Raw genomic sequence first — 13,457 nt, forward strand, 5'->3', positions numbered from 1 at the left:
ATTACGCTCTCCTCCTTTCATAAAGATAATAATCTAAGGACTGTCCTTCCATTTGTGGCATTTTCCTTTGCTTTCTTTCAAGCAGTGTTGCTAAGGAAACAGACTCATCTACCATTAGGTCCAAGGGTCTAGCAAGGTTTTTCTCAGGAATAATAAAAGTAACAATTACAAAACCAGGGTTTTTAATTTTGTTTTGACTGCTTATTTTTAAATAAAGAAAACAATTAAGGCAGAATGACTACATTCTCGACATGTGCAATATGCAAAAAACACGTATTCCCTAGGGCATGCTCCTCTCTTCTAAACAACAAGATTTTCCTAACAAAATGAGGAGAAGCATCAAACCCATCATTAAAACAAAAATTTGGGGTTTTTTTCCACTTAAAGAGCCAGCATGTTATTTAGCTTTGCCCTTTGAGAGAAAGCAGCAAACAGCTCTGTTAAACAACAGATCCCTGAAGTAACAACCTGGCACTGTGTGCACAATATCATTACAGACCTATTTACTGAACTGACTCACACAGAGTAACTAAGTCTGGCTCAATAAATTCAGATTTATATACTTCATTTGGACTTTCTGTTATTGTGGGTTTACACCACAAACCATTTTACTAATAAACATATATTCCACTAGAAGAGATCTTTGGATGTACCCAAACTGAAGTGCTTGTTATTTGTAAAGTCAGTGTCTACAAGCAGACTCAAAGCAACTTGCTTTTATTGGCTTGGATAAAATTTAGAAATATGAACAGCTCCCAGTTTCAGTAAAATCTCATCTATATACAGATGATATGGCAGGCAAATCCATGAGCCACTACAAAATGTCTATATGTTAAAATAATTTTGCCTCAGTTTCAACAGAGGTAATCAGTAAATACTTCAAGATCACAGTGCTAAATACCTTAATTCTATATTTTAACAAAAGCATTTTTGAAAACAAAAAGGAGTTCTAAGATACAACATTATTAATACCTCTGGAGGGCAACACCATCATAAATATATACATATCTATATACATCTTCTAATTTGTAAAGTGAAGTTGAATGTTGAACTGCCTTAATATACTTCAGCCCAGTTCTGACTCAGACATATGTGCTAAATATTATATCCTATATACAAGTACACATGCATATATAATAAATGTGTTCAGTACTTATATATTTCCAAATGTCTTTCAAGCACAGCTTTGGCTCAGACATCTCTTTCTTTTCCTAAGGAGTTCTAGTGATGAGAATAAACCCCTCCTTCTGCTGCTGCCTGGCAGGTGAGTAGAGCCTGCCTTATAGTGGGCACTGGGTGATGCCCATGTCACAGCAACATTATCAACCACCAACCCAGGGGGGCCCAAATTAGCACAACAGCAGTCCTGCTACCTCTTCAGCATTCCTGAACTCTCCTTAGGCCAGGGAGCCCCCATTCTTGATCTGAGGGAAAAGCACTCGGTACACACTCTAAAGTGTCAGTTTGGCACCCCATTTCGTACCTCCCCAGGAATGTAGGATGCTCTGAAATCACTCCTCCAGGACCTTGTAACACAGTAAGGAAATATGATGGTGTAACTGAGAGCTGCTGGAGATGTTTAGCCTGGAGAAGAAGAGGCTCAGGGGAGACCTTACTGTTCTCTACCTGCAAGGGGGCTGTAGCAGGTGGGGTCAGCCTCTTCTCCCAAACAGCAAGTGACAGGACAAGAAAAAATGGTCTCAAGATGCACCAGGCATCATTTAGACTGGCTATTAGGAAGCACTTTTTCACCAAAAGGGTTGTCAAGTATTGAAACAGGCTGCCCAAACAAGTGGTGGAGTCTCCAACCCTAAAGGGATTTAGAAGCCATGTAGACTTAGCACTTGGAGACATGTTGGAGTGGTGGCTTCATGGTGCTGAGTTAATGGCTGGATTTGATGACCTTAGAGGTGTTTTCCAATGTAAGCAATTCTATGATTCAATGTGACAGATGAATATCTGAGGAGTCCCAGCTGACAGCATGTAGGGCATTTTTGTTCTTAAAACTTAGTGGATTTTATAGGTTGAACCCCCCCCTAAAAATTTTACCCCTCATGACTGCAACTTGCTGTTAAGTGGTAGGTAGGAGTTACTCATTCCAGAGGGTTATTGTCACTGGCTTTTCACATGCTCTGTGGCACACAGTGGTTGTCTGTTCACTCAACTGGACACAGAACCATGTCAGCACATATGGCCCTAAGCACCTCTTCTCACTCGGAGATCTGTGCCCTCCACCTCAGTAAGGCAACCCTGAGAACTCAGAGGAGAGCAGCAGGCACCTGCTTTTCAGACACATACAAATGGAAAGGAAGCTCCCTGACTTTAAAAACAATATTAAACATAGAAGAACAGCATAACCCTGGTGAGTGCAGGCTGTCATGAACCTACACTGCTCTCTGCAGAGTTTAATTCCAAGCGTGATAATGTAAGCTTCATCTCACAATTATCAGGCATTTTCCCACTGATGGCCACCAGACAGTGTATTAACAGAATTTTAAAAAGCCAACTTTCAGCAGTGGTATACTATAAATTAAAGCCAAAAGCAAGACAGCCTGCAAAGTATTATCAGTGGGCAAACAGAAGCAACAATATGCTCTGAAATATTACATGAGGTGCTATTTGCACAAATTAATTCAACCTATGACTTCTGTCAACAACGAAGGCCACAACAGCTGTCAAAAACATGTAATTACCCCAGCTATACAGTTCAAAAACCTGCAGTCAGATGAATGAGTATGCCTTGACCTGGATCAATGGTAATGACTACCTACACCCACAGCAACACTGCTTAGCAGTAAAGGTTTTGGGAAGTTAGGGCTGACCCGTGGGACTGATTACAGGGTTAGAGTAGTAAATTCATCTAAATACATAAAGGAAGTTGTCCTGTCTGTACAAAAGCTTGTACAGACAAGAAAACTAGTCTTCAGCAAGTACAGCCAGCATCAATCTTAATGTGATCAGTTATTAAATATTTTTCAATTTCACCCCTTAAATTAGCTTGCTGTACTGCTCTTTTACAGCTGGATGGGAAAATTTGGAACAGGAAGAAAGGGTTAGTGTTTTTGACAGAGAGAGCAGGCTGTATTGTAGCAACAAGGAGTGACTCTTGAAATTGCTGACAAGGACAGAGCATTACTTGATGCCAGCAGTAGCCAAATCCTCATACGGAATGTACGCCCAAATTCAGTTATGAGCAAGTTGGGTCAAAGGTTTAATTTCCTTCCATTTTGTGCTTCTCAACCCCAGCTTCTCTTTGTTTTCTTTTGTTGATCAGCCACATCTGAGTGTCTGACAGCAGTCCTATTTCCCTCAGGTGGAGTGGTAAGTAGAATACACAACAAAAAAACTGATTACATCATACAGTCAGGAGAGACAGGTCTGTGCTAGTTAAAGGAAGGAGGGTTAAACCCAGTTTTCAGCCACTAGGTTAATACACTTAAGCCCTGGAGTCCTCCAATGTCTCTTTACTACTTTCTTCTGGGACAGCAAACTCTGCCATGTAACATGTCCCTTCACCTGCCTGTTCTCTACTACCTCCCTCCCCAGATACATATTCTAGCCTTGATGGGCTAAACCAACAGAGAGTTAAAAATTTATGCACCTATACTTTTACATCCAATAGCCATAAAATATTACTTCAAATTCTATGAAATAGATGAAAAACTAAAACTAAAATAAAGAACCGAAACCATTTTGTTCAATATCTCAAGTTTCTAAAAGCAGGAGTTTAAAACTTCAGTGCCAAAACCTAAATCTTACTGCTGTACAGAATACGTGAAAAAGTAATTTATCAACCTGTTATGAAATTCTGTGGTAACCTGCTTCCAAGTTCAGAGCATTTTCTTGAAGGAGCTGTAAAACATAAGGTATTTTTCATAATCCGGACTGGTTTATTTTTATGCATTCAGGTGGGATAGTCAATTTAACACATTCAGTCTAAAGGACTATTTTAGCCATGGTAAAATTTCTTCATTCTAAAATGTAATATTCAACACTGTAGAACATTTGGACATGGTTTACCTCCTAGTAAAATGAAATACGAATCACCAAGTCTGAATCTCTCTCTCCATAAAGTTCTGTAGAAGATTTTAATACTACACATCCTTTCCCCTGTGTTTCACTGATATAACGGCAGAGAAAATTGAATTTAACATGTAGATTTTATAAGGAATGCAGTAATAGTTTTTTTAACTATGGGTATTCTCATCCCTCCTCAGAACTTTGGCAGATGCATCCAATTAACGATGAATCATTCCACATAAATTTCCTGTTTAGAACATACTGGCAATATCAGCACAACAACCTACAGAGCTCAAAATGGTAACAGATCACCACCATTTTTGGTTCCAGACCCAAAAAAATGTAGGGTGGGGGTGTCCCAAGAAACAAATTGTTCACTCCAGATTCCCAGATGAACTATCATTATGCTGCTTCAAAGGAACTACACTACTGCATGCAGAGAGAGGTGTGTATGCTACACATTGGATATGATATACAGCCAGAGATCACCACAAATAACAAGATTTATTTACTGTGATCCTAAGGACTATTCAGCCGATTTGCAATAAAATCATGTGTGAAGGGAATTGTGGATATTTTGATTGCTAAGCACCAGGGCATTTAAAAACAGCTGTTCTTTTGTACCATTTTACTGACTGAAAGCTGGGCCACAATTACACAGAAGGTACTGAAAAGAGTAAGAATGAATTAGACAAACAACCTGGTTCTGTTTATCCGTGTTGTATCTTCAAAATAACTGAAGAAAAGTGCCTCCCAGTGTCAAAGGAAAATAAAGTCAGCAGTTATCTGACAGCATTTGTCAACTGAAAGTTTTGGTCAAGTTCCATTTTCTGCAGTAGAACCCATTCTCATTCTACCTACTTTGTTGATTAATTTTTGCCTTTCCTGAAGAAGTTTTTCCCTTTCAGGAATTGCCATGTCTTCTGCAGCAGCCTATTGACCAGATACTGCTGGAGCAAGCTATCACGTCCTAGTTTCTAATCCTTCCTAGGGAGGCCTGTCGAGCTCCAAACTCTGAAAGCCCATGGACATTTCAATGGCGCTTCTTTTATTCCTCAAATGCTGTCCTCTGGAAGCCCCACAGTTGAAAAGACTGACCACAAGAAGGAAACTAATCACAGGTAACCCTCTCTTTCATTTTTTGTATAATGACTGATAGAAGTGAACACCTTTTTTGTACCTTCCCATATGAACTCTACATTTCAGTGATCATGTTTGAAGTTTGGTTGTTATTTAAAAAAATAAAGCAACCTGGAAACATTTTAGGTACCATAAGCATAAAAAAGATTTACCATAAAAGGTAACAAAATCCAATATGCACTAAATGTTATATTTTATTTTAAAGCAATGTATGTGCTTCTGAAGACTTTTTTTAAGAAATAGGCTGGTATGCAGTTCCATTTTCCTCATCTTGAAAATTATTGATTTGTCCTCTAAATAGCCAAGTATAAACTTCCACAGCATGTGGCCATCCTGTAAATACTGTGCTGAAATTATTTCAGTTCCCTTTAATTTTCATCACTTTTTATGTATTTTGACTTCAGCTTTCACAGTCAGAATGCAGTCAGGAATTATAAAAACAGTTTTAAAGGTATTTAAGAGTACAGCCCTGTCTGATTTGTGAGAATGGAAAAATCTATGAAGAACAAAAACTATTTTCTTGAGCTATCACCTTATTCCTAGCCTCAGGGGGAAATTTTCTGTACAAGCTCACTGTTCCTGATCAGGCACTGTAAAGCATACACCTAAATGAAACACTCTCCAGTACAGGGGGAAAGTTGTTTTTCATTAAATTTGGCTCACTAATGTTCAAGATTTTAAGCCTTTTAACCCTCAACAAAGAAATTGCTTTGAATTTATCAAAAGGTTCTTCTCACTGACCATTTTGAATGCCGAGGTTTTAAAGGACACAAGCAGAAACATTCCAGAGTGCATAATAAATAAACTGAACACAATAAAGGTAACTAGGTCTTTCAGAGGTTTGTAAGGGCTCCAGGAGATGAGCAGTTTATCTTCTTCAAGCTCAGCAGAGAAGCATGAAATCAGCTTCAGGTTGCAACTAACTAGAGAGACATGTAAGAAAGAACATCTCCCATTCTAATATTACTTAATGCCAGGATGGACAAGGCATTTTAACAGCAAAGAGGAAGATCCTGTAGTGGACAAAAGCCTCATATCTAAAGTGATCTGGAAGCACTAAATATTTTAAGTGATGCCAATTTTAGAGGTCTACACATGCCAGAATGCAGCTTCTATTTTAAAGCACAATAAAGTCTATTGTAACTGAAAGGAACAAAATTCCATTGATTCTTTAGAGAATAAACTTAAGAAAACTCTTAGAAAAACAAGTAGAAAGCTTGCTACTAGCTCTAGTGATAAACTTATTAGTTTTCACTCTATGCAAAGGAAATGGAACAATATTAAGGTGAATGAATTTAGGTGTAGATCAAAACATGAAGATTATGCTGCCAGGGAGTGAAGGATTATCATCACTTACCTCCCTCATCCAGAAGCTTCCCACTCAGGGGCTGGGATGTATCTGAAGAGTAACATGTAATGGAAATTTGTAGCATTAAATTAACTGCAGCTGATTGGAAGCACCTGATGGAGAAGAGGTGAGAATACCTGCTGTTTTAGAAGTGTGAATAGGATAATCCCCAAATCTGACTTTCTGGTCTTCTGGCCTGACATTAACTACTATGGTTAAAATTTGTCTGAACACTGGAAAAATATTGTAATAATCAGTTACAATAAGCTACTGGAGAGTAGTTTACAGACCAATAAAATGAGAACAGGCTCAACTTATGGTTTTTAACTGCAAGCATGGCCTCGTGACACCAGTCAAATATCCAGACAATACTCTCAGCATCAAAAGGAGACACAGGTTTTCATTGACCCGTACAGTGACACAGCCAAAAAACCCAAAACAAACCAAAGCACACCTATCATCTCCTCGACAGACTAGTTAAATATCTAAGTCAAGGCTACAGAAAACAAATTCTTACCTAGTAAGTGTGTACTCCCTGAGTCCTGAATGCAGGTTCATGGCGGAAAAAGTACCTATGCATCCTCGCAATCGCTTATCTCGACCGATCTTCCACGTTACAAACAGTGGGCTGTGGTAGGGAGGAAAAGAGACACGTGATCACAGGAGCAATTTTGACAGCTGGTGTGAAATTTCAGGAACAGTGCCCTTCCATTTCAGGCAACAGGGGGCAAATCTCTAAAATGACTGTATCTGAACAGGACATAGCAGTGAGAAATGTCCTTGGCAGTTCTTTTGACTGTTCTAGAAACATTGTTCGTGTGATATAATAGAAAATAAGATTACTGGAATAGTTTAGGGACAGAATGAAACTGCTTGGCAACAGATCCAATATGCTCAGTGTACCTTACCCATTAACCTTCTTCTGTGAATGGCAAAAGCCTCACCTTAGAGATCTGTATATAAGGAACCCTTTATGGAAGAGAAAAGTACCCCTGCCACACTAGCCATCCATCCTCCTGAACACAAATACTTTGGTCCCAATAGTGCTAGCTAGAAACAGAAATCCTTAGAAGACAACAAAATTTAGGAACACGCTCTGAACTTAAAGAACTACCAGAGGAAAGGGTAATTTCTCCATGAATCCCAAGTTAGCATTTAAAATTATCAAAAATGACCAGAAGCAGAGCAAAATCTCTAAGCTGAACACATGACCATGACAGTTACAAAGAAATACTAATAACAAACCAATTCATATGCTAAATTAATCAGAAAGAGGAGAACCATACAGTCTTGGGGACCAAACCTTTCCTTGCAGTTCTAGAGAACTGCAGTAATCAATATACAAGCAAGAGAAAACTGCACTAATTTGAATTTCTCAAGGGAGTGCACATGGCATCTGGATACCAACTCTAACAAAGATTTCTAATACTGAGATGAACAGGGATGTCTACAGAGAAGAAAAGCATGCAAAATTTACTCTTTTTCTAGAAAGGTGACAAATCAAAGTGCATTACATAGAGAAGAGTGCATTGTATTATATGAGATCAGTGACTGCACCACTGCACAGTGTAGCAGAAATGGGTGTAACTGTCCTGGGGATCCAAACACAGGGATGGGTGCACTTTGGGACTCTCAAGGAACAGCCCATATCCCTTTTCTCCTTCCACATCATTAGCTTTGTCTGGTGTGGCACAAGATACTTGTCCTGTGATGGCAGAAAAGGATATGCCTCAGTGTGCAGCACTAACACAGCAGCATCCAGTCCTCTCCTAACTTGCTAAAACCTGTTATCACCTGCTGGTACAGCAACTTCCTCCTTCCTTGACTGAGCTGGACAAGTTCCCTTCTTTCAATGACGATGAATAAAAGAGGAAGCTGAAGTCATAGTTTTCTTTTGGATTTCCTTTTATTTCTTTTTTACTGCCACCCCTCTCCCTTTTTAAAAAGTTGTTTAGTAAGTACTGAAAAGCATAATGCCAAAAGGGTCCATTACCAAACATTTAATAAAATGTGGGTTATTGCACTATTTTACATTCAGATCAACAACTGGCATTTTACTACATTTTCAAGGAAGGTATTCCAGTCACTCTTAATGCTACCAACAAAATTATTGGATTGTAATGGCACTGAAACCAGTCTTTCCCCTTGAACAGAAATAAGCATGAGTAAGACTCAAAATGGACTTTAGGATTATTCTCTTGACCTTTATCTTTGGATTATGAGATTTATTAGCTGTAATACACTTAGTGGAGGGTTGTAATTCAGGGTAACATATACATATTTACTTCCCTGTCAAAACCAAATTTCTTCTAAGGTGCATCATTACTGCTACTTCAAAAGGACAAGAGAAGACCAGAGAACACTGTATGTCAAATAACACTGAAATATTTGCATACACTTTCAAGTTCCTTGTCAATGAGTACCAAGACAAAATGTAAAAGTTATATATTTTTTTTTTGTACTACTGGTAGTAGGAGTATAAACATACTGCTCCAACTGAGTTAGGTAAATGAACCACCACTGGTAGCCATTATTACCATACAACACAAAGTCTGACTATAGATGTTTTTCCAACCTTTCAACTTCTGTATTGCTCCCCAGGAGCCACTAAAGGTATGAGGATGTCTACACAGGAAATCTAAGCCTACTGAACAGAATTACCCAATTATCCTTAACAGATGTCTTCAAAGCGTAATATGGACCACAGGTTCGGAACAGCCAGTGACCCAAGAGGATTCTAACTCTTAAAATTCAAGAAATAAGGCTGAAAGAGACCTTCAGGCCTCCTGCTATTGTAAGAAATTACTATATAATTCTGTTCATAAATGATCTACGTTCTACTGTCAGCAGTAGAAATAATGGAGACAAAATCCCCAAAATAAAAAATCTGAAGCTTGCCTCAAAACCTTGCTGAAGTTCAGAACCTCTGGAAACATGGAAAAATGTTTTCCCAGCCAGCTTGTACCTATCTATTCTTGTGCCAACATTGTCCTTTAGTTTAAATAGTTCTTTCCCTTCCTGGTTATTATTCCCCAAAGTATTTATAGAAATAATTCACATGCCTCTTCAGACTTCACTTTGCTGAGTTGAGTGGGATGTGCTCATTCAGTTTCCTCTCAAAGGGAACCTTTCCATTCTGACCATTACATCTCTTCTCTACACTTTTTTCCAGTTTAAATTTGCCTTCTGGAACATCCATGTTTGGAACTGCAGACAGAATTACAGAGGAAGGTCTTGCATCTGAATCGATGCCTCCATCTCTGAACTAGAAACACCGACTGCTACTTTTTAGTACGAACTCTTACAGCCTAATACAAAACCTTCAGAGAGCATTTCTAGTCTTACACTAAACAAAGACCATAGAAAAGCTGCTCACCGAAGCTGGACAAGCTACAGAGAGAAAAGAGTACTTTTCTTACTAGTGGTGTTTTTTGCTTTTTGTTGGCATTCTTGGCTTCAGCTGCCAGCACATCTTCCTCAAGGCTGCAATTCTTTTCTTGTGTTCTCAAGCCAATAACCCACAAATAAACTTGCTATCTGACATAACTGCAAATTTAAAGCTAAAATCCCAAACTCTACAGATATTGATGTCAAAAGCAGCTAAGTAAATTGGTTCATTTTCAACTAGAAAAAAAATATTTAATCTGTTACTTGTTCTTCTTAAAATAAAAACAAGAGTTTCTTGAGCAACACATTGTTAGATCTAAAAATCTTTAGTAAGAAGCAGGAAAGATGGCTCATGCATGGATTCCTTGTTATCTAATGATGTATAGCAAGGATATGCACGGCATCCTGGAGATCAGTCTTCTTTTTGCCTAAGGAAGTTTGAAGTCACATATCCCACAAGAATCAAAGAGCATACTGAGTGGAGTGCTCTCACCTTTCTGTCTGGTTGCCTCTTGATGTAGTCAGAAAGCTGCAGATGTTGTTGTTTGTTAGTTTAAAAAAAATATTCACAAAACCAGACTTTGCACTTCCCTGGGAAGTGCTCTAATAATCAGCCTTAAGCAGTTCTCTTACTCAGTTAAGGATTAAGCATAAAAGCAAAACAGCTCCAAGCTTGGGAGTAAGCTATCTTGAACCACCAGACTCGGAAATTTATTTGTTCAGCTTCTCATTGTGGTGCCAGGAACCTCTAACATGCTGCTGACAATGTTAACAGACTTTTGGAGAGCACCACCAAGTATCAGTAGCTGAAAGATGGTGGAAGATGTTTCAAACCATAAAGAAACAGAAGAAGAGACCAAATCCAGACCCCCTGAAGCCCCTGTAAACATGACAATCAATCTTCCTTCATAAGGATCTACATTTTGATTTTTTTGTTTGAGAGCCAGAAACTGAAAAAGTATTTCTATCCAAAAATATTTACAGGTGCCACAGCAAATTCACAAGCAACCTGAAGACTATAAACTCATCATCCAGACATTGCATGACTTGTTATTTATCAAAAAGTCCTGCTCTGCTCTAATCTAACTAGCAGGAACTGTTTCAGATATTTGCTATAGTGGTTGTCAGGCACTACCCCATGAAAACCAGCTGATCATGTAAACTGTTTTTTCCCTTCAGTGGCAATACTGAATTAAAGAGACTGCTGCAACACAGTGTGTTTAAAATTATATTCCTTATATACAACTGCAGTCATCAAAAGGGGCATACATACACAGTCTGTCTCCTCGTCAGATTCTAAAACACATCCAACACCCTGAACACTGACCTTAAAGGCAAGCCAGAAAATGTGTGGCTGAAACCCAGGTGCTTGGGTCACCCAATAATTGCTGCCCATGTCAGACTCCAGTAACTACCATACTCTTATTAATGAAAAAACTAGGACAGCCCTATACTTCACCGGAGCATTAATCTGTTACAGCTCCTGGACAACTGGAACAATCCCCACAGGCCACAGTGTATAAACCTATCTAAACACTGAAAGCAAGTATCAGAATATTCTCTGATACATCATGCTTAAAAAGTGTGCTTAGGGCATCAGTAACGCTTCACAGTCAAAATCACCTAAACCAATTACTCACCTGTTGCTATATGTTACTGAAAATATTTAGACTGAAAGCAGAAGTCTGCAAGCTATTTTAGCAATCAGTCAGCTACCACAGTTAAGAGTCATCATGCCAATAACTTACACTGACATCATGCAGAATGCACTGTTAAAAATATCTTCTTTCAATATAAAGCAGCACTAGATACAAGCTGCCTCTAATTTACCAAAAAAGTGAAGGGATCCTTTAAGTTTGGGTACGGGAGAGAAAACAAGAACCATGAATAAACTGGTCTTGTCCTGGTACCATCAGTATAAAAAGTTTCTCTTCCTTGTTGTGGATATGGAGGAAAAAAAGGGTGAGAAGAAAAGGGGAAAGAAAGGGTAACAGAGAAAGAATATTTCTTTACTTTTATAAAAGATGATTGAGAAATATTTGTTTAATTTGAAGACTTCCAAGTAATAAAAAACTCAGAGGACTTTGAAGTGAAAAGGATTAAACTTGATGAACCAGGAGGTAAAACGATATTTAGACAGACACTTTAATTACAGTTATTTAACCACTACCTTTTATATCCACAGAAGGTAAGACAGCCTCTACAGCCCTCATGTTACTTGACACCCAGAGCTGTAGGATCTGACACTTGGAAAAGCTGCACGCTCATCCCTTTGTAAGACCGGAGTGCTTCCACTTTAGCTCTGAGGATCTCCAAGCTCTCACACTCCCAGGAAGCACTTGGAACAAGCAAAGTGGCACTGCCAGCATTTTCCTTTTTGTTTCACACAAGTGAATGAGCTATTGCCCCACAGTTCCAGAAACTTTAGGATTTATATTCTTTCACATGAAGCTTACTCTGTCTTATTTGTGATCATGCTACACCTTTTAGTAACACTAAACCTTCCCATAATACTATTTCCAACTAGAAGCATCTGGAGGAAAAGGAATTTGAGTCCGTCACTGGAACAGTGTGCTGCGAGCCCTCCTGTACAGGTGCAGTGCCAGCCCTTCCTGGAAGCACGGAGAGCTGCCTCCCTCCTGTAACTGATGCACTCAACTGCAGCACTCTCCAGGCTGGGGCATTTCCAGCTGTCACAATTTCGTGAGCTCTCATTATTCGATACCAGAGCACACAGCTCAGGAGTGAAGGAGGCAGCACACCTCCCCCAGCAGCTTTAATCAATGGCATCTGCAGACCTCTGAGGTATGCTGGAAGTACCTCGTTTGTGATGAAAGGGGAAACTTGGTGAATAAAACTACAGAGCTGGTCAACAAACACAAAGACATCTGCTGTCTTTCTCATTCATCATCATACAAGCACACAATGTGGGGCATAGACATTTTAGCTCACCAGATACATTCCAGGAAAAGTCTGCTAAGACACAAGGAAAGTCAAGACAGGAGTTCACGAATCTCCAATGGATAATAAGAGAATAGCAACAGCCTTCCATCCACATTTATAAAGACAGAATTTGGTAAATGCAGACAATTAATACATACAGTTTTCCAGAAGCTGAGAGAAGCAACAAAAGGAAGAAGTCAGTAGCTTCTCACAGGAGCCCAAAGCTTCTTCCTCAAAGGAAAAAGGCTCAAGTGCATAAATACTGACAATCACAGCAATATATCCCCTAGGAAAAGTTGGAGAAGACAGACAGAAAAACAGCAAAGCACAAGAAGAGGCACAACTAAGACAATCAATTTGCAATGTATGAATATAAATGAGTATAAAGGGAAAACCCCCACTCTCCTCACAATATCATTTATGAGAAGAAAGAGAAAGAAAAGGAAATTGTTTGCCAGCTACTCAGAAACTTAGGGGAACATCTGGCAACAGAAGATGCTAAGAAACCACACTGTAAGATATTCAATTGAAGAAAGTCCTAATGGCAAGAAACATGAATGTTAGGATTGACTGCCTTGGAAGATGTACAGCTGCCATCACCAGTGTATCCTCAAAGGCC

The 13,457-nt window shown here is 39.0% G+C and overlaps 1 protein-coding gene across 3 annotated transcripts in view; it reads right to left on the reverse strand.

Annotated features, from left to right (window-relative positions):
- Positions 1 to 13,457, reverse strand: part of AMMECR1 (AMMECR nuclear protein 1) — a 97,864-nt gene that overhangs the window by 32,300 nt on the left and 52,107 nt on the right. For all 3 annotated transcript variants that reach the window (XR_005255041.1, XM_038122886.1, XM_038122887.1), the window contains exon 3: positions 7,026 to 7,136. Coding sequence is in view for 2 of the 3 variants with exons in the window: in XM_038122886.1 (XP_037978814.1) it covers positions 7,026 to 7,136 (111 nt within the window). In the remaining variant the exon portion in view is untranslated. The remainder of the gene's footprint in view (positions 1 to 7,025; positions 7,137 to 13,457) is intronic.

Source organism: Motacilla alba, chromosome 4A, assembly GCF_015832195.1.
Source record: "Motacilla alba alba isolate MOTALB_02 chromosome 4A, Motacilla_alba_V1.0_pri, whole genome shotgun sequence".
Taxonomy (NCBI): Eukaryota; Metazoa; Chordata; class Aves; order Passeriformes; family Motacillidae; genus Motacilla; species Motacilla alba.